Source organism: Didymosphaeria variabile, assembly GCF_027946475.1.
Source record: "Didymosphaeria variabile strain IMI 356815 chromosome Unknown scaffold_5, whole genome shotgun sequence".
NCBI lineage: Eukaryota > Fungi > Ascomycota > Dothideomycetes > Pleosporales > Didymosphaeriaceae > Didymosphaeria > Didymosphaeria variabile.
Window position 1 is genome coordinate 1,274,761 of NW_026611624.1, and position 26,325 is coordinate 1,301,085.

A 26,325-nucleotide genomic window follows, 5' to 3' on the forward strand; every position below is an offset into this window, starting at 1 on the left:
CCAACTGCGACAAGCACAAAGCGTATATTGATACTGATCGCCTGCGCCTGCGCATTTCCACTCACATTGCACCCTTCACCATGTCTGCCACGACCGCGCCCTCGCAAAACTACGACTACCTGCGCCGCAAGCAGAGCACAAAGGCGCCCGTCTCGTCCATCACACCGATCCGCAAGCCCGTGAGGACGCCCAGCGAGCGCAACAGCAACGGCACCGTCAGCTCCTATGCTACCACCGCCACGCGAGACACCAACATCACAGAACCGCCCACCTACTCGAAGAAGCTGGTCGTCGTTGGCGACGGCGGCTGCGGCAAAACGTGTCTTTTGATTAGCTACAGCACAGGCAACTTCCCAGAGGTGCGTAAAGGCCTACCCTTGTACCCTCTCATCACTGACCAGGTCAGAAATATGTGCCCACCGTCTTCGAGAACTACATCACCCACACACCCCATCCGCCCACGGGTAAGATGGTGGAATTGGCGCTCTGGGACACTGCTGGACAGGAAGAATACGACCGGTTGCGCCCCCTCTCCTACCCCGAGACGGACATCATCTTCGTTTGCTTCGCTATTGACTGCCCAAACTCGCTTGAAAATGTCATGGACAAGGTGCGTAAACATTCATATCACCTTGCAAACATGCACTGACAGAACTAGTGGTACCCCGAGGTCCTTCATTTCTGCCCAACCACCCCTCTCATGCTTCTTGGCCTCAAGTCAGATCTGCGCAACAAGAGAAGTTGTATCGAGCTGCTGAAGACCCAAGGCCTCACACCGGTAACTCCTGATCAAGGCCGCGCCGTTGCCAAGAAGATGGGCGCCCTGTACATGGAGTGCAGCAGTAAAGAGCAGGACGGCGTAGAAGACATCTTCGACCGCGCCGTAACCGAGGCTGTCGGCGACGAGTATAAGGAGCCAGCACCCACATCACATTCAGTCACCCCGGGCGCACCGCGAGCAGACGCGCGATTCCCCAGTGGCGGTAAGAAGACCAAGAAGCGAGAAAAGTGCACCATTCTCTAAGGCACTCGTTCATCGTTTCTTTAGAGTCCGTCACAGCATTGATCTTGAGTGAAAGCGCTTCATGTCCATCATCCCTGCGTCCGTCTTCTGCTTCTCATACTACATCCGACGATGTTTATTCCAACACAACTTCTGCATCTACCGAGACGAACAATGGCTTATCAAGATTCACGACGCTGGACGACACGATCGAGATGCTTAATGACCTAATCATGGACGCGCTGGCCTTTTTCCGCGGCCTCTTTCGCTTTCGCGCTGCGTAGCAGCCGCTTGCTTGCATTGGTAGGTTCGTCCGTCGGAGGCGGACCTGCTGGGGAGGATTGTGGAATCGCGACCGACATACATATACATAGTTAGCGGGCGTTGGTCTGGAAGGATTCCCAGGGAAGGGAGATTAGTCCCTCGAGCTTATATTTTCCCTTGTCTTTTCTCTGTCTGTATTCGGTATCTTATAAGGTGTGGCTAGCGTGGCTGCATCGGGTGCAATAAATTTGACAAACACATCTTCATAGCTTTGGTCGACTGCATCGTGACTCGAATCTTTTATCTTCATGACGTTTCCGAGGTATAGTGCTGGGTATCTTAATATAAGGCCACTGCCACCCTTCGGTCCATACCAATCGTGAAAAGCTTTCATGTTCATCTGAACACCCTACTCGAGACTAATTCCACATAGTCATCCTCCTGCGCCGGTTCACGTTAATCATAACCTTCGGCTGGCTACCTACACCCTGTGTGACCCTTCCCGCCGCGCACTCCTTCAACGCGGTCTCTTTTTCATCCACATTTCTCACGTTATCCTCTTCTCGCCCCTCGTGCATCTTCGATCTCAGACGCGTACCTGGCGCAGTGCATCTTAGTTTTCCAGCAACTCATCTGTCTTTCACCGAGAATCACATAATTGGGAGAGTGTAAGGGCAGGAAGATGCAGGCTCTTCAGCACTCACTCGCCCCCTCTTCCCCATCACCCTCCCTCTTTCCTTCTTTCTCCTCCTGTCCCTGGTCTCCCATGACGCTCTCAAAGTGACTCCAAAGCGACTCCACCGGCGCGAATTCATTGCCGACTTGGATGACTTCTTCCAAGCTCCGGTTCAGCGCGTTCAGGTTGTGCAGTGCGTTATTGAGGGATTGCGCGATTTCGAGCATGAGGAGTTCGCGTTGTTGCTCGTAGTAAGACTTTGGCACGGCTTCGGCGGCGACGGGCACCGTGGACGCGCGGGCGTTGTTGGACATTTTCTGTGTATATTGGTGGGATGTTGTCGTTGCGCGTTCCGAGCGATGTTTTGGCTCGGAACCAGCTCAGGCTAGTCACCTGAATCAGCGCACGCCAAGCCGCCATATAAAATCGCGAGAAAGCTTTCCCTCACACAACACATCAACTTGCACCATGAAACCGTACAAGTGAAGGTAAGCTTTCCCACTCCAAAACACTCCTCTACCTTCTTATGATTATTACCATAATTAATCTGTCAATCCCCTGAATCCTTCGGGACTTGATGACTCAAATTATTTGTATTCACACTATGATTCACCGCTTCTGCACAAATTTCTTCATGCAAGTTTCTAGCTTTGAGTAAAGCTAACGCAACATTTACGCAGGACACAATGGCTCCGGACACGCCTCCGGACCAAGAACCTTTTCCCATCTCGTATGTAGCGGGTCGCTACCTGCTCTTCGACCCACCAACTGTCGCGTATGCGCGCCGTAGGCACAACGTCATCGGTGTGCTTATTGGCACGATACCCAACCTCAGCCAGCAGAATGTCTTCCTTGGTATTCCGCTCGAGCTCCAGCCTGAAGAGGCACGCGTCCTAGTTGAGCAGGGTCATGCCTACATCGTTGACGATGCGGCTGTGCACCGCGATGGCTTCCTGGAGATGAGTCGGGAGGACAGACTGGCGTACCTCAGAGACATGGACGAGAAGGGGGCGGAAATCAGTCGCGAGGTCGTCCGTCGCGCGAAGGAGAAGAGTGAGCAGGCGTTGCGAGAGAAAGGGCTGCGTCCGAGCAAGAAGATCAACGAGACAACCTCCACCAATGCTGATTCATCGTTGTTCGACGCGGATGAACAAACAGGCCCCGTCGTAAAAGCCCCCGAAAAGAGACTAGAGCCTACGTACATCACGCCGACAACGTCATACCCACCCTTGTCTAGGCCCCAGCCTTCGCATGCTTTAGGGTTTCCAGAAGTGCCGAAGAGTTTCCCGCTGTTCCGATATCTGCATGGTAAAGGTTACTTCATGATGCCGGGTCTGCGCTTTGGCTGCCACTACTCTGTCTATCCGGGTGATCCATTGCGCTTCCACAGCCATTTCCTCGCCACGGGATTGGGCTGGGACGAGGAGTTCGATTTGCTCGACATCGTTGGAGGCGGACGTTTGGGCACGGGCGTGAAGAAGGCATACCTCATCGGAGGAGAGGAGAAGGGTGGCAAGAAGAAGGCGGAGGACATACTAACGCTGTCTATGCCGTCATGGAATCCGGCATTGCGACCGAACAAGGAGGATGAGAAGAAGCCACGCGTGGACGTGGAGCCTGTGAGGGCGTTTTCGATCGAGTGGGCTGGGTTGTGAGCGCGTTGGAAGATCCTTACGTTCATCACAAGCAATCTAGTGCGTGCATTTCTATAGCGATACCCAATCAAACCTACCTGATACCCTACGCATAGAAGATCACAAGTAACGACTCAGAAAGTACATGCGCAAAGAGCGGGATTCATGAGCGACGAACGTCTACAAAGTATGTCCAAACACTCGGCTACACCTTGATTTTGCTTTCCTCCGCCACACCCTTCTGACCCGTTTCTGTTCCTGTTCTCTTCTCTTCTGTGCACTGTACACCCAGTCCCTCAATAACACCCTCGCAAAACATACCTTGTCTATCATAACTCTCCTCGAACTGCATGCCTCTCTCTTCCTTGCAGAAGTCCCCTATCATCGCGAGCCCATAGTATAGCACGCTCGAGATCGTACACCCCATCACCCATCCCAAACTGTACAACCGCTCCCACCCAACCCCCACCTCATGCCCAAATTGACCCGCAAACCCCGGAACAAGAAAGACAACTGTCGTCGTAAAAGCAACAGCATTCCGCCAATTCACCCCACTCACGTAGTAGTACTTAGCTCCCTTATTCGCCTTGTACAAGTCCGTGGCCCACAAGTTACCCTTGCGCACGACAAAATAGTCCGTGATATAGATCCCCACCAATGGCGCAAGGAAAATACTATACCCGCCTAGGAAGCGCAGAAACGTCGTCGAACTCTCGAGGATCTTCCAGGGAAAGATGACGAGGCCGATTGCATAGCAGAGATACATTCCCCGGCGGATGTTCAGCCACCGTGGGAAAAGGGCCGTCACGTCCACGCCGAAGGGAAAAACGTCTACTCCCATGCAGGACGCGAAGATGGATAGCATCCACGCCATGCTCGCGAGTGCGATGGCGGCTCTCGCTCCAGAGTTCCAGTGTCGATCGAGGATTTCGGAGCAGAGATCCCATGGGTTCCAGAGTGTGACGCCCCACGCTTGCTGCGTTGAGGACGTGGCGAAGATGCCGAGCGTGGCGCAGAGCGTGTTTCCGATGGGGAGCGAGATGAGTTGGGAGAGGAAAGGGGCGTTGGGAGTGCGGGCATATCGAGCGAGATCGGTCTGGTTAACAGCTATGCTCGAGGTTTTGCCCATGCAGCTGTTGATCGCGGAGAGCATTGCCCAGGCGAGGGCTGCACCTTTCGGGGAGGGTTTTATGGATTTGAAGTGGCCGGCAGAGATGTTCGCGTTGCGGCCTTGCACTATACACCAGGCGAACAGCCCGATAGCGACGGGAGGTAAAACGAAGGATTTTATGGTGTAGAGTCGCCGCATTTGATGGGGACGCAACGCCAGGAAGGGCGCTGTGACGACGGCGAAGAGGATAAAGCCGACCAGTTGCTGGGCTGTCACGCCCATACTCTTCGGGATGGTGTTGGCAAGATCATGCCAGTGGTGACCGAACACGCAGCGGAGGAAGATGGACAGGAAGTAGCCGCCTTGCATCATTAAGACTGCGGTCCAGATCTGGCCTACGAGTAGGCGGATCACAATGGGGAAGAAGCTACCGTACATGCCCCACATGACTCTACTTTCGACTGGAAAGCCAAAGTGCCATTTTGCACCGATCCGAGAGTGCCAGGCAATAGCGATTGCGCCAAGGAGGTGTGAGATAAAAACACAGATGACAGCTACGTTATATTAGAATGTGATCGAATAGTGACTACAATACTGACATTGCCAGGCATTCAAGCCCATCGATACCATGGAAGATCCAACGCTCCAGACGCCTACACTGAAGCCATAACTCCACCAAAAAGCGGCGAAATCGTACCAACCCCATGTCCATTGTGATCGTGGTGTGAGATCGAGATCTTCATTCTTCCAGAAGCTGCGCTCTTCAGTGGGACCATGTGCCGTTCCGTCGACTTCTAGGGCTCGAATGAAGTTTTCACGGCTCGAGAAAGCATGTTTCGTTTCCTTTCTTTTTTCCCGAAGTCTTTCATTGCATTTGGTCATTAAGGAACTCATTGAAGGGAACATAGTTTTGTCGAAGCTGTCCCTCAGCGAACAATCGTCAAAATGATGATCTTAGTATTCGGCACATTATAAAAAGTGCCGCTTATCAGGAGCATTCCTAGGCTAGCGATCGTGGCAGTATGGATGGTAGTCAATGTAGCTCTAGCGTCGTGTACCGCTTATCTCTGTGATAGACGGTATCTAAGGATTCGGAGAAAGGCGACAACCAAGGATACGATAGCGGGGTAAGGCGGATGGAGCTTTAGACGATGGGAAAGGCGAAGGATACACCAATGGGACCGTGATGATAATCAGACAGCTCAGGAATCCTTTTGCTACGGCATTTGAATATCCGAAAGTTGGAGACAGATCCCGGAAGTATTCACCCGGCATAGCTCTGTCTCCACCCCACCTTTCTCCCATCAAATCGCCTTCTTGGCTTGCTCGGCTCGCCACCTAAGATACTCACCCGAGCTGACGATAGGATACTTCATCCGATTGGTATCACTTACGCACGTTGGCACGGGTTCCAGCTTCATGTCCTGCTGAAAACCGAAGAAGAAGGGGCAAGAGTAGCGCTCTGCACCCGCCTTGTTGACAACGCGATGCACAGTTGAGACGAAGAAGTCGTTGGTCTGGCGCATGAAGCAGTCCGCGATGTTCACGACAATGCTTCCAGGAATGGGCTTTGCCTTGATCCAGTAGCCTGATTTAGACAGCACTTCCAGACCAGCGTGCTCGTCCTGCGTGACAAATGTAAAGCACTCGAAGTCGGTGTGCGCACCGATACCCAACTGTTCCGATGGCGAAGCCTGTTGTTTCATGAGCACGCAATTAACATCTATTGCGTAGACGTACCTCTTGTGGAGGATAATGTGTAATCCTCATGCCTGCTGCTGGATTCTTGATGTACTTATCAAAGTAGTTCTCGTTCAGGTGAAGCGCTAAAGCGAAGGTCTTCGTCAATCGGCGTGCGAGAGTCAACAATTGAGCATGGTGTTCGTATAGCGTTTCTTTGAAACCAGGGAGGTCCTTGGGCCACAAAAGCTTGATGTAGTCGACATCTGGTTCGGACTCATTTGCGTTCTCAGGATCAAACTTAGGGTTATAGCCCCAGTTGTAGGCCTCCATCAGGTCTTTCTCTTTTTTACCATTCCGGTTATACTGTGTTACGCGTCAGTGTTTACCACATCATCATAATAGCAGTAGAACTGGCCTTTGACATCGGGAAATACCCAAAATACTCTGTGACCAGGTCTGTGCAGACTTCCATCTTCTTCTCTCCAGACTGAGCAAAAAAGCGCTTGGCTTGCTTGAATGTGTTCTCTGCATGCCTGGAATCTATACCATGATTGATGATGTAGAAAAAACCGATTCGGTGCGCCGCTTCTCGGACCTTTTCCGCCACAGCTTTGCGAGCTTCAAGGTCATCGCTGTAAATTTCCCTGATGTCAATAACTGGAATTTCGTCTGCCTCGATTGATGTGTCTGAATGGTAGTGGATTTCTTGCCCGTTTTGAAGCGTGAGGTTGAGTACAGGTGGGGTCGCGGTTTCCACAACAGTCGTAGACATAGTAAGGGCCTTATGCTGTTCTTTGAGATGTTTATCTGCGGAAATATGTTGATTGAGGTGACTGTTTCATTCTGGGAGGTTCAAGAAGCATCGAAAACGGTGTGCACCCGGTCTGAGGCCTGACTAGGGCGTGAGGGGGTCGGAGATCGGCGAGCCGCCGAGGCACCATCGTAAGAGCAGGGATAGCGCAGCGATGCGGACGGATAAGTAACCGGATGCACAGTTGATAAGGGTGTTCACTTGCAGCGAGGTAGCGGATCGGTCATGGCCCCCACCTATTCACGTAGCGGCGACGGGTGATCCGTTAGTCATCGTTCTTGCGCTATTTCCTATACCGCTTGACGCGGGATAATTTGCATAGGCCGCTAGCATGGAAACGCTGGAATCAACAAAAGCTCAAAATCTACGCAGGGGGTTGGATGCTTGACCTCGACATGGAAACTCCTCAAGAAGTGTGGTGTATGGTCATGAGCATAGATGAAGTCGCGAAGTTGATGGTTTATTTTGGTGTACCACCTGATGATAGTGACAACATTCAAGACAAACTAAGTAAGAGAGTAGGATTTTGTCTCTGGGAGGGCTTCTTGCCCCAAATTGTCGCGAAACATGGAGCCGTCGAAAATTGTATCACTATCGCGTGGTGAAATACGAAGTTGGGAGCCTACGGTGGGTTCCCTGAGCGCGCGAAGAGATGGCTGCTTACGGTGTATCTTTGAAATGCTCATTTCGCTCATTCCGTAGTAACTGCTCGTTCTGTTCTTTCAACTAGAACGTTAAATCCAGGAATTCTTCCCATCGGTTGCTATACCACTCATACTTGTTGTCGCCCATGCGATCCGTAACGAACAGCCATCCGACGTTCCTTCTTGCATCATTGATTATCTTCCTTATCCCACCTCGGCTGATAGTACGCGGAGCAGAATGCACAATCTCCGCGTAGTCCTCACGTCTGCCGTCTAGTTCCCACAGCTTGGTTTTGAGCTCATCTCTTGCCGGCATTCCCTTGTACTCCCCCTCATATACCACCGTGATGTCGGCATGGTAGTTCGTCATATTTGCGTCCGGCATTTTCCCCGGATTGTGTACTACCAGAGTAGGCTCCAGAAAGCCCTCTGAATGCCTTACTGTTGCACTGACATTCTTCAAATACGCGCGCGCATCGTCAATATCCTCCACCGGCGTATGGTCGAAGAAAATTCCCGATATTGCAATGTTTGTATTATTCCACCCCGCGTATATCGCAATCTCCCCAAGCACCTTTTCCCTATCGCGCGATCCATAGGCGATATCGATGTATCCAATTGTCTGGGCATTTGGGAGCGTGTGGAGTCGCTTGATGGGGGCGATGTAGACTCCAGAAGGCCAGGCTGATGCACTGGGCCCATGGTCGACGGAGATGATGATAGTGAAGTTTGTTTCGGGGTGCTTGATGATGCTGTTTTAATGCGTCAGCACATTCGACTCTCTCAAGAATGTGGAAAAGATAGAGGAAGCATGTTCGGCACTTACTCCTCGAACAATCGATCCCACGAATTTTGTTCCGGATTTACATAGAACGGCACTAGAACGTTGATGGGCAGCGGGACGACGTATTTCTGCGGCAGGACAGCACCAAGCGGGACACCGATGATGACGAGCAATGCAAGCGTTATTGTGACTGAGAGCGCAAACACGTGATCATCAATGTGGCGGCGTTGCTGTTTCGGCCGCGGCCGAGGATGCCCGGGCCAGCTTGGGAGGGAAAGGTTGGAAGTAGAAGCATGGAGAGGCCTACCAGGCCTCGTGGATGAGGAGCTTGCAACGAGCTGTCGCAAAGGTATGTCGGTAGGTGATGTGTTGATCAGCGCCTCGCGAGAGTTAGCAGCGCTGGATAACCTCTCGTGCGATGTGGCAGGGTTACACGACTGTAGATGTCTTCTGGAGGAGCTCTCGGCGGGAACAGACAGCATGGCGAGGTCTCAGGTTGCGTTTGCCTGCTGCTACATTGAATGATGCCGACGTTTGGTGTTTGTTTCCTTGCATTCCTCGCTTCCACGTGGGTGGTACCGCTACCACGTGATGTTCCTTTTCACCTCCTCGTAGATTCGAGCGTTTGCAGTGACATCACCGGCAAGGGGAATAAATTTAGTCCGAACTTTGGCAGGCCCCGTTCTCTTTCCTCACCCTGCAGTCACCACTCTCCCTCGCAAAAGCTGCCGCGGAGCGTCAGTCCACCATTTGTTCGAGCGAAAGCCATATATAGAAGGTAGCCACCCTCCCACGATATCTTCTTCTACGCTCACTCACACTCTCTAGACTCGGTTATTCAACACAAACAACAACTCCCATGGCTGAGCAAGCCGATGGTGTCCCAGCCGGGGCACGACACAACACTGGTTCATCACCATTGTCCGACTCTACGATTACCGCACCACCTTCTCCGACATCCTCGCTGGATCGCGAACGCCAGCAGAAGAAATCGTCTGACGCAGCTGAGTACATCCTTGGGGTCGTCCGACGTAAGCAGTCCTATTACACTCGCAAATCGACTTTGCAGGCGTACATGGACAACATGCCTTCTGCCAAACATGCGGGTGCCTCATCTGAGGCTACCAAGCCAACGCTTGGTGGTATCGATGCGCATCCGGCTAATGATCCTTTTTGCAGCAGAGACATCCACCGCCAAATCTTCTGCCGGGAGGACGTCCGCAGCGAAGTCCTCCGCAGGAAAGAAGCGTGCAACCGAAACTCCCGCTGCAGATCCTGCCGATGTGACCGTCAACGCGTCAGGTAGCAAGAAGAGAAACACCCCGCGTGTCGACCGCGCTGGCAATGTTCGACCCGATAACATGAGGTTCCTCACGCGCGGTAAGTTCTTTTCACTGGAGAGCCATTTAGATGTAGATGTCAACTGATAGTACTAGACGTTGCTGGCAAGCTTGACTCAGAGTTGACAGGCCAGGATACTCAGCTCGAAGAGATCCAAGACTGGATCAAAAGCAAGAAGTACAAGAAGTTCGAACTTCTGCCCGACGCATCCGAGTACACATTCGAAGACATGGATCCAAACTTCGTGACTGAACCCCTGAGTCTTAAAAATCAGGGTAGGAAGCTTCTTGTTGGAAAGGACGGAGACACGGGGGGTTTGGGCTATCTTGCCTGCTCATCCGAAGAAGCTGTACCAGTGTCGAATCCTCCTGTGGGATGGGACGAAGGAAACCTTCACTGCGATCAAAGACATGAAGAAGCTGAACGACAGCATTGATGAGCTTTATTACCCGTTCGATGCATTTACGCATAGCGCGCGGGAAGATGCTTTGGTGCAGCTGCTGGCTGTTCTCGGCTATGTGTTCTTGCTCTGCGGCGAAGCGGACGTTGTCTTTACAGATTCTTCGAAGGGTCCCCACACTTTGGGCACTGCGCTTACGTGTATCAAAGAGACGTATGCTCCGAATGGTAAGTATTCTTCTTCTGGCACCTAATATGGCACTGACCAAACCACCTAGACGAACATGCCACCGCTGCCACGGTTGATAGGAATATCCAAACTGGTGGTGTTGCATCTAGCGATACTTCCGAAACCCAGTTGGAGACAGTCAACAAGGTTTTGAGCGAGAAGAAAATGTTCGATAGCATGCAGACTCTGGTTTCAGATCGTTCGATCTACGTCTTCAAGGATTACACACCCGGAACACTCCAGCGTAAAGGCATTGTAAAGGCGCACAATAGGGCGCTTTTTCTAGGTGAAGACGGCCACGTGGAAGCCTGGGCTGTCATATCGCGCGAACCGAACAAGGCAGGCTTGGGCTGGATCGTGAACTACGACAAGGCGACTGGCGAACAGTGGGTCGCGGACTTCTGGCTGAATGTTCCAACGCTCACGTTCCCGTTCGAGGCGTTTCAGCAGAAGGGTAAAGAGGTCGACTGGCGCAAGTTGACGTACACGATTGCATACGTGTTTCTGTCATGCCATGAGGCAGAGGTGGCTTTGAATAAGGGAAAATCGTTCTGGAAGCACTGTTCTTCGATTCCCAAGGACGTGGCGAAGCACTATGGATCGCGTGAGTTTGTCGTTTGCCTCGTTTGCCTCGTTTGCCTCGTTTCATTTTCGCTGATGTGTTTAGTTTCCCCTCCTAAAGGCTGGCCGTACTTGCGAAAGCCGGGTGATTTCCCTGGTCCTGGTCTAGCGCAGACACCGAACGATGGACACGCTTCCTCTACGACTGCTCCGAATGCCCCTGACGTCGATGCGCCCTCTTCCGGCAAGACCAATACCCGCAACGTCTTACGGAAGAAGGGCACAAAGCCAAATGGCAACACAGTTCGAAACTCCCTGCAAGAGATTCTAGGCCCGAATTTCAAGCTGCCTGTCCAGACGCTAGGTCGCACCGCCGAATCATCCGTCTCCACTCTTCAAGATGATCGTACGTACACTGCCCCGGACGGCGAATATCGTTCCATCGACGACCTCGACACGGCTCTCTTCCTCCAGGATCAACGTGACGACAAAGGCAAGCGGTCTGCCTTCGACGATCAGGAGAATCGGCCTGCAAAGTTCCAGCGTCTTGAGGCTACACGCGCAAGGGCAACAAAGCTTCGTCTTCGCCAAGAGCGCAAGGTTGGAGAAGTAAAGCGACTGCTACAGGAAGAGGAGCGGAAGATGATGCTTTTGGAGGAGACTGAGTGTGATTTGGCCGGCGAGATGGGCGACTTGACAGCGGCGATGACTGACAACGGCATCGCTGAGCTTCAGCGTGCTTAAATTGCTTGAACCATGGATGGACGGGAGGTTGGAATGAATTTCGGCGTTACACGGTATAGATCGCACGGCAAGACTTGAGGTTCTCGCGCTCGCGCATTATACCCTGCATGATACATTTTGTTTGATGGAAACTTGGATAGACAAGGCGACTGGTATTGATAAGCTGGTGCTGCTGGTCATGATCTCCACTGAATGGGAGCCTGATGGTTGGGATACGCGACCAACCAACGATTCCATGTTAGCAATGACAAGCGTGGAATATGTGCATATTGTCCAGTGCTTCAGTGCCAGAACATTAACGCGTCGGGGTCTTCCACTCGACATGTCGTCTTTTCGTTTGTGTCATTCTTTTCCAGTACAGGTTGTTTCTTCTCGTGTTTTCATTGGACTCTCATCTTCCCATACAACCGCATTCAGCTCGTCCGCAGATCTCAAGAACGTTGTCATACGTTTCTTCTCCCCAGTCCCCTGAGCATCCCAAGGCCATGTCGAACCTTGAAAGGCCACAAGACTACCGAATAGCTCTCCCTGATGCGGTTGGTGTTCTTGTCCCCTTGCAGCAAGTGCTATTGGTACGTGACGTGGCTCGAAAACCGGGAACTCACAAACAGGCAGCTCGAACGCGCAGTATGCTTTCATCTTTTCCTGCCATGTTGTTATCGGTGTGCTTTGCCCAACTCGTCTCAGGTTCTTGTTCACCAAGCTCGAGTCTTCGATACTGTGATTTCTTGCTTCTGTACAGTCCAGTTGGCTTTCAAATCCCGAGAAAGACCTCGATTGTGGCTTCTCGCGAGTTTGCTCTGTGAAAGAGGAGGGAGGAGGGGAAGTGGCGCGAGATCTATACTGACGCAGTGAACCTACTGAAATGCGACATTGGGCATGGAGTTGCTGATTCGAAGTGGATGCTTGTCTAAATACATCAGTGATAATGGGGTGGTTTGAGAATGTAAGAAGAGATAGGAGACTGTAAGACAGATACGTGCGTGCATCGTATTGCTTTTGGGAATATATATGTGCAAGTAGAACGAATCGAAAAGTCTACTTTTATTCTCCCACTCCGAGGTCAAGTCTAGCCATCCACTACGTAATGGTCATCACCTGCCGGTTAATGTCACGACGCAGGATCTAGCACAACATTATCTATCAGTCTCACTGGAATCTGGCCCCCGCCAACACCCAGGTCCTCGGACGATCCAGCCTCCTCGATCGGCAACATCTTGACGGCGCCGCTAAGAATGGCGCCTCGCGCGGGATCGACCTCGTCGAGCTCCTCCATGGTCTCGGGGTCCGCGAGGCTGATGTAGTCGACCTCGAATCGCGCTCGTCTATGGGGTTCCAGAGCATCCTGTGTCATCTTCGTCTGGTCCGCGTGATCGCTTGCTGGCCACAAGATGTCCCCTCGCCCCCGCTTCCCAGCTTTGTACTGTGCCTCCGCCTTCCGCAGGGCCTGGTTGAGCACGATGCCCACTGTGCGCCGCCGCGCACCCAAATACACGTTTCTGCTCGACAGCGCGAGGCCGTCCGGCTCGCGGGATGTGGGCACAATCTTTACGTCTATGGGGAGGTGGAAGTCCTTGACCAGGCGTCTGATGACCACAGTTTGCTGGATGTCTTTCTGCCCGAAGTATACACGCTCTGGCTGGCAGATATTGAAGAGCTTCATGCATACTGTCGCCACGCCACGGAAGAACACCGGTCTACTTGCTCCCTCGAGCAATTGGCCTAGCGGGCGCATCTCAATGAAGCTCCCCACCCCCTGGTATGCTGCTGTCTGGCGGCAGCGTGGGATACATTGTCTTCGTAGTGGGCGCAAACACCGCGCTTACGCGGCCCGCCCCTTCTACGCTTGCTAGTTCTCGGTCCAGAGCGTGCAGCATGCGCAAGTCGGTCTCCCAAGTTTTAGGATACGAGGCAAGATCCTCGTTGAGGCCAAATTGCGTGGGATTCACGTAGATAGTCACAAAGACGTCTGTGTTTTCGGCGGCGGCGTGGCGCACGAGGGAGAGATGACCTTCGTGGAGGGCGCCCATGGTGGGAACGAGTCCGATGGTGCGGTTATCCAGGAGAGCAGCTCTCCTGAACTCTCGGAGAGGTTCTACATCGCGAAAAATGGTAGTCGGCGGCGCGAGGTTCTCAGAGTCTCTACGAGCAGGCGTGGCTGAGAGGAAGCGGCGCGCATTGTAGGCGACTGGACCTCTTTGGACACGGAAGAAGCTTGAGATCGGGCGACTGAAAGTTACAGTGACTGAGCATGTCAGGCAGAGGTCTCAATGGATTGGGATGGGTGCTGTACCTCGAAGCTGCCGTAAGGATGCCATGGCGGGGAGGAGCGGAGGAGCTCAGGGTCTCTATTAGCTCCAAACCCGTACTCAAGGCTGCGGTCGATGAAATGTCTGATGGAAAGGGATTCCTGCAGCTGGAAAGCAGGAAAGAACAGAAAAACTCTCCATGGTCAGCTCGTAGTAGAGACGCGGCAGACAAGTCTCAATTGTGCGCTGCAGATATGAACACGGCTGTCACGTGCAGCGGCTTACCTCGGAAATCGGCCGTGCGCCCTGCATGTTGCTCCACCAAAAAGTTGGTGTTCGAGATTTGCGAAACTTCAGACCCCCGCCGAGCCGGGACAACAGCAACGCAACATGGCCGACGATGGCATGCTACTCAACTTTTCCATACCGGACAGTGGAATCTTGAATAAGCCGTCATTCAAGGGAGGAAATTGGAAACAACGACAGACCGCGAAGAAGGCAGCCGCGCACTGGCACACGAAAGCCACTGAGCGGTTGACGGGAGTAAAAGCGCCAAAAGCCCCCCCTGCCACTGTCAGTCAATGCATCAGACGTGAATCGCACGGAAATAGGCCGGCGCCCCGAACGACCTCGCCGATCGCCTGAGTACGACAACGACCGGCCAGCGAAGAGACTCAGAGTCAGCGGAGGCGATCACAAGAATTCCGAGGACGATGGAGCTGCGGCAGCCTTCCGACCTCATTCAGATGCTAGTGTCGTAAAGCATCCAGCTGCCAAGCAGGATACTTCCAAGGGTGGCAAACAGATTATCTCGTCGCTTTTCTCGTTCAATCCTACCTCGATCACCCAAGCGCAACCGACAAAGGCGACGGAAGAAGATGCACCGGTCGAACCATCGAATGCGCCCCTCACCAGCGAACTCGATACGTTCACCTCGCTCGGGATATCGCCTACCCTTGCCACACATCTGCTCAAGAAGATGGAATTGAAGGCACCTACGGCGATTCAGAAGGCGGCCGTCGCACAACTGATAAAAGATGACTCGGACGCTTTCATACAAGCCGAAACCGGTTCAGGAAAGACATTGGCGTACCTGCTGCCGATTGTGCAGAGACTGATGGAACTGTCCGCTAATATGAAGAAGCGGAAGGTTGATGAATCTGTATCTCGAGATTCTGGTCTTTTTGCCATAATTCTGGCGCCGACTCGCGAACTTAGCAAACAGATCGCCAATGTTCTGGACAACCTACTTAGATGCGCACATTGGCTGGTTGCGACGACTGTGATAGGTGGTGAGAAGAAGAAGTCGGAAAAAGCCCGGTTACGGAAGGGTATCAACATTTTGGTTGCAACCCCTGGACGTCTAGCGGATCATCTGGAGCACACGAAAGCCCTGGATGTGAGCAACGTAAGATGGTTGGTGCTTGACGAAGGAGACAGACTTATGGAGCTTGGCTTCGAAGATGAGATTCAGAAGATCGTCAGCAATCTCAATCTTCGCATGAGGGCACATAAGGACGAGGCTGCGAGAATTCCGGGATTGCCTGCTAAACGCACTACAGTTCTTTGTTCAGCAACTATGAAGCTGGATGTGGAACGCCTGGGCGAGATTAGTTTGAAGGATGCTGTGCATATACGGGCTGACCCTGCCGACAGAATGGAGGATGAGACGGAGAAGGACCAAGGGTTCTTCGCCCCGGCCCAGCTCAAGCAGTCCTTCGCTGTTGTAGCTCCCAAGCTGCGACTCGTCTCTCTTATCAGCTTCTTGAAGCGCGCCTTTGCCCGCAAGGGCTCCGTTATGAAGGCGATTGTCTTCATCTCCTGCGCTGACTCGGTCGATTTCCACTTTGATATACTCACCAGCAATCTTGAGGAAGAGGTGGTGTCTAAAGAGGACACGAAAGAAGAGAAAGACGAGGAAGTTGATGGAAAGAAACCCAAGAAGAAGCCTGTGGTGCAGGCCGATCCAACAAAGATAGCAGTAACGCACGCTGAGTCGCCATCCCTTTCGCCGCATACGCACAAAGTCACGACTTATCGTCTTCACGGTTCTCTGCCTCAGTCCCTCCGTACCTCAACACTCGCGCAATTCACCAAGAATAACGAGCCCGCCGTACTGTTGGCGACTGATGTTGCTTCTCGAGGCCTGGATCTGCCCAATGTTGATCTAGTGGTTGAGTTCGATCCTGCGTTTGCGCGTGAAGACCATCTGCATCGCATTGGTCGAACAGCTCGTGCAGGTCGGGATGGGCGCGCGTGTATTTTCCTCATGCCGGGCTGCGAAGAAGGTTACGTCGACATCTTGAAGAGCGACAGGAAGGACGGGGAAACCGGCATTCACCTAGGTCGACAGGATGCCGATGAAATCCTCAAGAAGGGACTCGTCACATCCGGCGTTTTGAAGGACAAGACTGAGTACATGGAGAAAGCAACCGACCTTCAACTCGCTGTCGAACGCTGGGCCCTTGCCTCTCCAGCACGATTAGAAAGTGCTCGACGAGCTTATCAAAGTCATGTCCGCGCCTATGCTACCCACATTGCGGCTGAAAGAGGATATTTCGATATCAAACAACTCCACCTGGGTCATTTGGCGAAAGCCTTTGCACTTAGAGAGCGCCCGAGTGGTATGAAGGTACCTGGTCTCAGGACGGGCGCTGGGCGTGAGAACAAGAGGCCGGCGAAGATCCGAGGTGCGGCAACGGGCGCCAATAAGGGCGCGGTGGCTACCAAGGCCGCATTGGATGACACTAAGGTGGATGATACAGAAGATGCAGCGAAGATGCGGAAGGCTGTGAGAGCGAGGGAGAAGTTCATGCGGCATGCGGGTATGGCTGATGAATTCAACTTGGGTTAGATTACATGATACCAATCATTGCTTCGTGCATATTTTTCTAAGTGTATACTACGAGCTGTTCATTCAAGGCGAACTAGAACAATAACTCGGTGCGAGGTCCTTTCACCTCAGCCTGCTTGGCCAGCTCAACTTACAGCGACGCACCTTTCCTTTCCACGAAACACTACTTTCTCACACACTTTCTCACCTGCAAGTGTTCCTGCCACCGAAAACATCTCCGACAATGGCACGGCAATTGAAACTCACCTTTCCTTCTCCGCGAACTCCAGACCCCGTACACGATGACAAAGCACCCAACCCGGCAAGATCGACGCGCTGCGAGACAAAGACATCACGTGAATGCGAGTCGCCAATCGCGTCCTCTGACGCGCCGTCGACGCCGCCATCATCGCAACTTTCCGCAGCGCCTTTACCTCCCGCCACGTTCGCAATGGAGTCGTCCTTCGTATTACCTGACTCTACTGACTGGCTGACGACGTCCCTCCCCGCTTTCGAACCTCTCGAAGCCGCGCTTCGCTGCGAAGTGTGCAAAGAATTCTACAACAACCCCGTCATTACCTCTTGTGCGCATACTTTTTGCTCCCTATGCATACGAAGATGCATTGCGACCGATGGCAAATGCCCCGCGTGCAAGTCTGCCTGCCAAGCCGACAAACTGCAACCCAACATCGCGGTGCGTGAGATCGCAACGAAATTCGAAGAGGCGCGTCCCAAGGCGCTAGAACTAGCGCGTGCGAAGGTTAATGACGACGATGAGACAGCCGCTCTGGTTAGCGGGCGGAAGAGAAAGCGCGAGGTGGCGGATGGAGAAGAGGAGGGAAGAAGAACGACACGGTCGAGACAGACCAGGCGAAGTACGAGGCTTGGCAACGAGGACAGCATGACCGACGATATGCCTGTGGTAATACCGGATAGCGACGAGGAGAAGGAGGATCAGTACATACCGGAGGGCATGGTGCCGTGTCCGATATGTAAGAAGCCTATGAAGGAAGAGGCAGTCTTCAACCACATACCAGTCTGTCCGGCCGCGCAGGAAGACGACGGGGCGCGCAAGAGAAGGTCAAGGTAGGCACCTTCGCGAGGCAAGGCTGGAATAATACTAAGATCACAACAGGAAGAATGACGCTTTGCCGAACCCACTGCAAACTCGAAAGAAAGACACCGGACCACCGCCGACGCGTCTTTCCGGCCTCCACTACCCGATGCTGAACGATAAAGCATTGAGAAAGAAGTTACAAGAACTGGGCATACCCTCTTGGGGAACGAAACCACAAATGATAAAACGACATCAGGAATGGTTAAATATCTACAACTCGAATTGCGACGCGTCGGACGCTGCAAGAAAGCCGAAACGGGAGCTATTGAAGGAATTAGAAGAGTGGGAACGTACACAAGGCGGCAGGGCGAATCACAAAGAATCACACATAATGCAGAAAGACTTCGATGGGCAAAACCACGCTACGGCCCACAAGGGCCAATTCGATGACCTGATCGCCAACGCAAGAAAGCACGCAAAAGCCACACCAAGAGCGACCAATGAAAAAGGGGATACTGTTCTGAATGGCAACTCTGGTACCGATTTACAACCACATTCCCATAGCACAGACCCCACTCCTGATCCACCGCGCCCTTACGAAAACAACGAATCCGCGCTCGCGACTATCAGGCAAAAAGTGGAGGAAGCGAACCGTACCGACTCCGCCTTCCCACCCCTGGACCATAACATAGAATATGCGAACAGAAAGGCAGCGCAGGATGAAAGCCTGCAAGAGCCAGAAGTACCAGTAGGCTTCGCATCCTCACCTGGAAATCCGCTTGGGAGTCCAACAAGGAAGGTGCCGATGTTCAGGATGCCAGAGGAACCGGTGGTGGACGTGGAAAGTTCGACCACGACGCAGTAGGTAGTCAACAATGTGGAATCTTGGCCAATGAAATAGTTCTTGGTCATTATGGGGTTGTTTCTGTGTGCTTTGATCATGTACACGCATGCAGGTACCCTTTCGTTGTCTTGTTTGCGCAAACCATGGTTCAACCTTGCAGTCCGTTCCTATCCGATTCCCAACAACATCACGCACCCTTCTCCAAACCCGTGATAGGTCTCGCGCACTCGCATTTCTTCTTCGTACACTGTGATCGCACGGGCTCGTATCCTAGAACAAGTCCAACTACGCCACACTCGCACCAATGGAGCACGCAGTCGCTGCCGACCACGCACGCGCCATGGAGCATCAGAATCAAAACGACCGAGGAGTCGCCCCTATCTCGCCTGAAACTAAACCCTCGTCGCTGCTACCACCGCGTAAACAGCACTGCCACGACGTCCCGCACACGAAGTCGCATTCGCCGATGAGAGGAGTCACACCTGCGCAGTGGCTAGGGCTAAGGAGGAAGTGTCGGGTTCCGGAAAAGGTGTTGAATCCTACCAGGCAAGACTTTTGTGTTGACAACGGTGAGGGACCTTCAGCAAATGGGGAAAGAGAGAAGGGGAAAAGGAAGAGCTTGACTGCATATGTGAGCGACGAGGCAGAGGAGATGGCTAGGAGTAATGGGCAAAACAGGAGTTTGGGTGATGGATTTGCTGGTCCGAGCAAAGCAGCACCACACGTCGCTGAAGCTGCGAAGCAAGAGCGCACGCCAACGCCCTTCCCTTTTGCGAAGACAAACAGCAAAGGGAAAGACCCAATCAGATCCTCGCCCGATGGAAGCAAAGGCAAAGGCAAATTCAACACTTCTCCAGCGCGGCTAGAACCCATATCCTCGCCCACTGAGTTCGTCATTCCTTCTCCCTCTCCTCGCCCCTTAAGCGTTAGATTAGATATAGAAAAGGGCAAAGTAGACGAACCTCCTTCACAAGAGGAAGTTGATAGTTGGCGCGTTGGATTAAACGCTTCTACCACTTCCAGGCATCCTGGCTTCCACACCCCGGGCCAACCCTATCGCCGCTTCCGCGACTCACCACTGAATGACTTCAGAACGCCGAAAGAGCTCTGCATGCGGAATATTGACAGCGTTATTGCGGCTTCGCGCTCATCTTGCCCCGCCCCTTTCCCTCTTGCGCCCTCGGAGCTTCGTTATCGAGATTTCCACTCTCCTCTTGTCGTGCGCTCGCCACTTATTCAAGAGGGTGTGGGGATTGCTTCGCCAGTGAGCAGTGGGCGTTTCTATGGTATTCCGCAGTACGGGTTTAGTACGCCTAGCCCTGGCCCTCCTCCCAGAAAGATGAGGTTGAGGAGGCGTGCAAGTTCTGTGAGCGAGACACGTGAGGCGCTACCTCCGAAAGCGTCTCTTGAGGTGGCAGAGACGTGTCAAAGAATAGAGAACGCGGCGACCCAGAATAATGAACAGGGCTCGTCGGGGAGGCTTAAGCGCTTATTCAGGAAAATTTGGAGTAAGGGAGCTGATGTTGGAGAAGAAGTGCAGAAAGGAAGCAGAGGGGCTGCTACTAAGGTGCTGAAGAGCAGGATTGTAAGGTCGGGATATTCCATCAGTAGAATCTTCCGGAGGGTTAGGAATGGTTGAGATGATGATGACATTGGTCGGAAAGACCTTCTGTTATCATAGAGATGAGAACCTATTCACTGGGTACATCGCTGTCCAGGAAGGTTGTATTAATTAGAATAGGCACGCATATCGATCCGCTGCGTGGAAAGCGAGGTGGCAAGCCAAGCAACAATGATTTAAATAGGCTGAGATGGATGGGTCAATCGTGTGGATGTGCGATATGGGAAGAGAGGCGTGACGTAGGACACAGGGCATTTGGGGAGACATGGCTTAATTGGCTGTGGACTTAGGTTGAGTACAGCCGTGACGTACATGATAGGGACTGGATAATACTGCAGCTTAATACACCCGTAACCCCTAGTATTGAATCAGGCCACATCAGTGACCTTGAGGAGGAAGTTTTAGGACTTTCGAGGCCTCTTATTATTGTTAGCCTCCTGAACGTACCAGACCCCTCTCCAGACCGCTCCTTTTACTCGTGTGGTTGATTTCATTACGCTTAAAGCGCAAACAGCTACTTCATCCAGGTTGATGCTGTCGTGTGACTTATGAATGAGCACCGAGTCACACCTGACGGCCTGTGTATCGTCGGTCCGACGCCTGACGACCGCAATCGTACCCAGTGCTACGACTCGCTTCTGTAGCGATGTGTTGATATTGGATCGAATGCTAGCCAATCCCGAGGCAGTGGGTCAAGTATTGGCGGCTCCCAACAGAGCTTCAATGATCGAGCTACGTAGCTCGTAGCACGTTGAGTCTGCGTCTCCAAGATCGGAATCTGCCGCACACCCTTTGCATACTCTTCTCTGACCTCCCACTTTACTCTTGACCTACCTTCACCAAGCCTCTCGAGACCACGTCTATCACAGCTTTGCGCTTGTCACCATGTACTCAGAGTCTGTAGCCTCGCGAACGACTAATAATACAACCGCAGCCATCGTCGTATACACGACACTCTCCACTTCTTTGCTATCTCCAACAATCACCTCTGTAGGACCCGCGCTGTCCTCAAGCACCACAACAGTAACATCAACCCAACCAGCCTTGACTGAGGGACACATAACCATACCGCCGTGGACAGATGAACCTTCAAACAAATGGCAACCGGACGAGCACCGCGCAGACGAGATGAGGTTCTACAACGAGTTGATATTGACTTTAGGAATCTTTGGTATGGCGATCGGGGTGATTTGGTTGTGGGCATTGTGCACGTAAGTCAACCCTAATACTTGAGCGTTGAAGAGATGTTAATTCGTTCGATAGGTGCTGGTGGCGCGGCGACTGTTTCTGGCACTGCGACAAGGGGACTTGCGGGGAAGTGCGTCGAAAGTGGAGGAAGATGAAGATGAAGAGGAAGACTCCTCGTGAAGAGAGCGGTCCTGGGGATGATCTGGGGTGGCGATACGACTGAGGTAAGCAATATTCGACAAGGCGGCCAGGGATCAGGTCACGCTAACAAAACGCTGCTGATCACCTTCCTGTAGGCTTTGGCCATATGATCAGTTGTCCCCCGTCGATCGCCGACTGTCGGTGGTTTATTTGACGCACAGATGGAAGGACAGCCCAGAGATAACGCAAGACCGGAAATAGGAGCATGTGTAATGTGAGAAAGAGTTAGTCCAAGCGTCGCAGCACGTTACAACCTTGAGTATACGCATACATACTATTCAGGTCGAATCGAAATATGTTCACGAGGTATCCAGCCGCAATCGAGAAGTTTTAAGAGATGTGTCGAAAAGCAAACATGCGTAGAAAACCAGCTTATTGAAACACTTAAGAAAGACGGAACCCACGAGAGCTGACGCTAAATATCTGCCAGGCATTTCAAAGACAACGGAGAGTGTCTCTAACCGCGCAAGCCGACCTCTTTCCTTCTTTTTTGCGGCCTGCGTCGGCGTCCTGCGTGCCCAGGCTCAGTTGAGACGCGTCTATATACCTCATAATCACTTCTTCCATGACACGCGACCAATGAAAGTCACGTGACGTGACATTCACTGTAGGTGCGCGCCACGCTCACGATTCGGGATGGTTCCTCAGCGCACGAACCAATGTGCGCGTGCGTGTCTTTGTATATAATATGCGCCGCCTCACCCACTGCGGTAGTTCCTTCAACGCTTGCTATACTTCAGCACCACCGTGCTCGAAGACTCAGCATCACACAACAGTCTTGAGAGCACCAGACCCTCCCAACCACCCGTACCACACCCGCTTCGGAGAATTATCAACGCGGACCACCTCACCTCGCCGAGGTTATCCTCACATCACTCATTGACGTAGACACCTGGTTTCTCCCAGCATGTCTTCAGCATCCCTACCAACTGCGCGCAAGCGCCCTATATCAGATACCCACGGTAGGCGAACAGTACTTGACATCTCGCAAGGCGTCAGACTAATGGTTGTTTTAGAAGCAGACCAAGACATCGACTTCTTCTCAGACAGTGGCTCCGACACGGAGTCTGAGAACGAATATGAGTCCGTGCCCCGGTTCAAGCGCCAGAAAGTAGCAGAAGACGAACTCGCCTATCGACCGACGAATGGTTACGGTCAAGGACCAGGGTATATATCCAAAGGAGCACGTTCTGCGAACCTTACGCGATTCCCCCTGAAGCCCATGTACAACGTGACAATTCCTTTCGCTCAAGACTTGGTAGGTCGATGCGGATACGATATCCAGCAACTGCCTTTGCCGCAACGCGCGGTGATTGAGGAGCTACTTGCCGCTGGTGAACGACAGGAAAAACAGGCAGAACAAGCAGCCGCTCAATCGACCGAAGCTACAGCTGCTTCATCTAATCCGCCTCCTCGACAGCGTGCTAAGCATGTATTTCCTGGAGAGATCCCTGTCGGCAAGAAACCCTTGAACTGGGGTCGCAACGAGAAGGCTGAGGGTATGGCGGGTCACTACACCAAGCTTCAGTTCCAGCGGCCGTTGTACGACGAAGGCTTCGAAGTTGCGGATCTTAGGGACAAGTCTAACCTGGAGCTTGCAAAGATGTGGCATAAGTATCGCGATGAGCATTACCCTCTTCAGGGAATTGGCCAGCAAGAAGACGATGCAGAAGATGATGATGAGGCTTCTAATGTGCTTGATGGACTTGGAGACTCCTTCAAGGGGGCTGAAGCACAGTCTCAGGCTGAAGCGACTACAGGTACTCCAATCAGCATGGCAGCAATGTATTCACCTCAGGAGTCTGGATCGTTAGAAGGTCACATTAACGCAGGAAGTTCCACGCGGGACTTGACAGATTCCTCAGGCACAATCCGAACAACCGCGTCCGATCTTGTGCCAACTCAGACGAACGACAACAGCACTCTGCCAAAACCGCTTCGGCAAACTGTTGGCCCTCTTGGAACGATTTCAAACCATCCGGTAGCGGCCACTGTGACTGGGAAGCCGGCAGCACTTCAGTCTGTTCCCCAGACGAGCACTCGGGGGAGCGGAAAGGGGCAACATGCGCAAGAGACAGCCCGCCGCGTAGCTCTTGCCGCTCGGGTCGACCGTTATCCCTTGCACCTGCAAGGTAACAACAACCATACGCCTTTCTCGATGGATCTCGATCTAGCGCCTTTCACCATCAAGTCGAAATATAATCGTAACATGACGGAGCAGCTATTGAAGGATTATGGCCTGCTTCCAGCCAGCCACCTGAAACAATACAAAACACATTTGCAGCTTGCCCAATATCTTGTTGACCGGCGAGATGAGCTTGTTGAGAACGGGGCTACACTCCAGGAACCTTGGACCAATGACCGTCTCGAGCAATATGTTGCTGACCAGGAGGCCCAAGGATCGATTCTTCCTGCTAGCTCCCTGCCTGGAGCTGGCCCGACGAATGCCCAGATTTCGCAGCTGCTCCCTCCACAGAAGTCGAAGAGCGGCACTGCTGCCAAAGTCGTTACTTCCGCTACGAAGCAGGGGGTCGCAACCACCAAGAAGCGCAACCGTGAAGACGAAGATCATGGCCTAAATGAAGTCGAATCCCCTCCCCAGAAGCGGTCGCGCAAGATGGCGAAGACCAAGAAGCGCAGCCGTGAGGAGGTGGATCAGGGCCTAGATCAAGTCGAATCCTCCCCCCAGGCCCGGCCGCGGAAGATGGCGAAGACCAAGAAGACAGCCCAAGTCACTTCAGAAGAGCCAGATTTGCCATCTGCGTTTGTTGCCACTGATTATGGCTCGCCCTTCCAACATCCTCTGTTGCCACATGAAACGGCAAACGTAGCGCCTTCGGCCTCCAGCGCGTACGCATCATCTCCTCACCACGTTGCACAGCACGAGCCTACCAGATATGAGTTGCATCAGCAGACCTGGGCCCGTATGCAACAACCCATTGACGACCCAGCCTATGGGCAACCGCAGTATGGAGTTCAGCCCCCGTGGTCGTACACAGAGCAGCCAGTCTACGATCAGCAGCCCGCATATCAAGGCTACACTATCTACAACAATGGGTACCAGCGGTATCAGGCGCCTCCTCCTCCTCCTCAGGCACCTGTGTCGGCATACACAATGCCTCCATCGCCTGGTGCCTCCGACATGATCCACTCGCCTACCTCAAATATCCCAATTGATCCCGCGCTGCTCCAGTAGCCGTGCGGCCTTCCGGTGTGACATTTTTCCCCTACGGAAGCTTCTAAAACTTCATGACTATGATTCGAGATGTTCAATTCTGTACATGCTCTTTTTTGTTCGTTGGCGAAACTCTGATTTTACTTGTGTATACACCACTCACAAAGTTTGTGAGCCTGGTTTCCGGTTTGATGTTGGCGTTTTTACGTTTGTGTACACCACTCGCAAGATGTGCGAGCCTGGTTTCTGTTTTGATATTGGCGTTTGGGAGTCTTTGGCGAGAGTTACTCATTTTGAAATCATCGATCAATCATTTTGCGTACAGCGCTCCTAGAGGTAGGCAACATTCAAAGAGTACCCTTGATACGATTGCGTTAGGATTCGGTAGATATACATTCTTGGAATCTGATAAGATACTACCCCACCACTACTCAAGATTCGGAAGATGTGAGATGGCCCAGGTTGATCATGATTTTTTCAAAGTGGGAGAGTCTTTTAGCTCTTGTTGCATGCCGCGTCCGTGAGGTCTCTTACATCGGATCTAGGACTGCAGGGATCACCGAATCATAAGATAACAACGCCGGCTGTAGGTTCTATTCTTCCGATACGTCCTCTTCGTCTTGCCTTTTTTTGCGCTTTCGATCATGGCGAAGCTTGAAAAGAAACCACGCGCCCACAGTGAGTAGGGTGAGTGGGATGGTCGCAGCGACATACAGCCAAAAGGTGGGACTAGCTCGCAATGCACCAACATCGGCACCAAACTCAAAGAAGTTCATGCCAAAGAAAGTTGCTGTAAAAGAAGCAGGCAGATAGATCAATGTGCAGACTGTAATAACCCTGACTGTCGCGTTGTCATCGACACTTTCCTTAGTTAACCTCAAGATACGTGTGCTTATACGATCTGAGCTCGCTTGGTTCTGAAGATCCAGCATGTTTGTGAGCTTGCACCACGTTAGCTGGATAAGGAAATGTACGAGGTAAATTGCTTACCAAACCAAGCGTAGCAGTTACTCGTTCGCCCAGAAGCTCTGCTGCAATGATATGAGTTTCCAAGCGTTGGCTCAAGAGTCGAAGTTGCTGATTTATTGTAACGCTCGCGTTTGCAAAGTCTGCATCTGTTGATGGGAGGCTTCCATTAATCTCAATCAGCGACAACACTAGACTCTGTGTGCTTGTTAAACATCTTCGCGCCCTGCAAAGTATCTTGTCTTCGATATTCTTCAGGCGTTGAAGCTCTTTTGCTTCGAAAGTTGACTCCTTCATATCTATCACC

General features: G+C 52.4%; 11 protein-coding genes across 11 annotated transcripts; 6 read left to right on the plus strand and 5 right to left on the minus strand.

Moving 5' to 3' along the window:
- Positions 1–80: 80 nt before the first annotated feature.
- On the plus strand, positions 81–1,024 carry rho4 (the record flags this gene model as incomplete). Its single annotated transcript, XM_056215642.1, has 3 exons — positions 81–359; positions 407–610; positions 659–1,024. The coding sequence occupies 3 exons, from the start codon at positions 81–83 to the stop codon at positions 1,022–1,024; spliced, it is 849 nt and encodes a 282-aa protein (XP_056069889.1).
- An 856-nt stretch (positions 1,025–1,880) lies between these two features.
- DAD1 (Dolichyl-diphosphooligosaccharide-protein glycosyltransferase subunit dad1) lies at positions 1,881–2,257 on the minus strand (the record flags this gene model as incomplete). The annotated part of the gene is made up of 2 exons (XM_056215643.1): positions 1,881–1,900; positions 1,972–2,257. The coding sequence occupies 2 exons, from the start codon at positions 2,255–2,257 to the stop codon at positions 1,881–1,883; spliced, it is 306 nt and encodes a 101-aa protein (XP_056069890.1).
- A 372-nt stretch (positions 2,258–2,629) lies between these two features.
- SEN34 (tRNA-splicing endonuclease subunit) lies at positions 2,630–3,598 on the plus strand (the record flags this gene model as incomplete). The annotated part of the gene is made up of 1 exon (XM_056215644.1): positions 2,630–3,598. The coding sequence occupies one exon, from the start codon at positions 2,630–2,632 to the stop codon at positions 3,596–3,598; it is 969 nt and encodes a 322-aa protein (XP_056069891.1).
- Positions 3,599–3,782: 184 nt separating this feature from the next.
- Positions 3,783–5,135, minus strand: N0V89_006879 (uncharacterized protein; the record flags this gene model as incomplete). The annotated part of the gene is made up of 1 exon (XM_056215645.1): positions 3,783–5,135. One exon carries the CDS (start codon positions 5,133–5,135, stop codon positions 3,783–3,785), a length of 1,353 nt encoding a protein of 450 aa, XP_056069892.1.
- An 857-nt stretch (positions 5,136–5,992) lies between these two features.
- On the minus strand, positions 5,993–7,143 carry N0V89_006880 (uncharacterized protein; the record flags this gene model as incomplete). The annotated part of the gene is made up of 3 exons (XM_056215646.1): positions 5,993–6,382; positions 6,429–6,712; positions 6,783–7,143. 3 exons carry the CDS (start codon positions 7,141–7,143, stop codon positions 5,993–5,995), a joined length of 1,035 nt encoding a protein of 344 aa, XP_056069893.1.
- A 765-nt stretch (positions 7,144–7,908) lies between these two features.
- Positions 7,909–9,092, minus strand: N0V89_006881 (uncharacterized protein; the record flags this gene model as incomplete). The annotated part of the gene is made up of 2 exons (XM_056215647.1): positions 7,909–8,578; positions 8,653–9,092. 2 exons carry the CDS (start codon positions 9,090–9,092, stop codon positions 7,909–7,911), a joined length of 1,110 nt encoding a protein of 369 aa, XP_056069894.1.
- Positions 9,093–9,469: 377 nt separating this feature from the next.
- On the plus strand, positions 9,470–11,884 carry N0V89_006882 (uncharacterized protein; the record flags this gene model as incomplete). The annotated part of the gene is made up of 5 exons (XM_056215648.1): positions 9,470–9,641; positions 9,790–9,990; positions 10,047–10,300; positions 10,338–10,578; positions 10,629–11,884. The coding sequence occupies 5 exons, from the start codon at positions 9,470–9,472 to the stop codon at positions 11,882–11,884; spliced, it is 2,124 nt and encodes a 707-aa protein (XP_056069895.1).
- A 1,111-nt stretch (positions 11,885–12,995) lies between these two features.
- On the minus strand, positions 12,996–14,202 carry pan6 (pantoate-beta-alanine ligase; the record flags this gene model as incomplete). Its single annotated transcript, XM_056215649.1, has 3 exons — positions 12,996–13,655; positions 13,711–14,129; positions 14,178–14,202. The coding sequence occupies 3 exons, from the start codon at positions 14,200–14,202 to the stop codon at positions 12,996–12,998; spliced, it is 1,104 nt and encodes a 367-aa protein (XP_056069896.1).
- Positions 14,203–14,523: 321 nt separating this feature from the next.
- DBP7 (ATP-dependent RNA helicase dbp7) lies at positions 14,524–16,987 on the plus strand (the record flags this gene model as incomplete). Its single annotated transcript, XM_056215650.1, has 2 exons — positions 14,524–14,725; positions 14,799–16,987. 2 exons carry the CDS (start codon positions 14,524–14,526, stop codon positions 16,985–16,987), a joined length of 2,391 nt encoding a protein of 796 aa, XP_056069897.1.
- Positions 16,988–17,417: 430 nt separating this feature from the next.
- On the plus strand, positions 17,418–18,888 carry RAD18 (E3 ubiquitin-protein ligase rad18; the record flags this gene model as incomplete). The annotated part of the gene is made up of 2 exons (XM_056215651.1): positions 17,418–18,052; positions 18,102–18,888. 2 exons carry the CDS (start codon positions 17,418–17,420, stop codon positions 18,886–18,888), a joined length of 1,422 nt encoding a protein of 473 aa, XP_056069898.1.
- A 3,896-nt stretch (positions 18,889–22,784) lies between these two features.
- On the plus strand, positions 22,785–25,073 carry N0V89_006886 (uncharacterized protein; the record flags this gene model as incomplete). The annotated part of the gene is made up of 1 exon (XM_056215652.1): positions 22,785–25,073. One exon carries the CDS (start codon positions 22,785–22,787, stop codon positions 25,071–25,073), a length of 2,289 nt encoding a protein of 762 aa, XP_056069899.1.
- Positions 25,074–26,325: the final 1,252 nt, after the last annotated feature.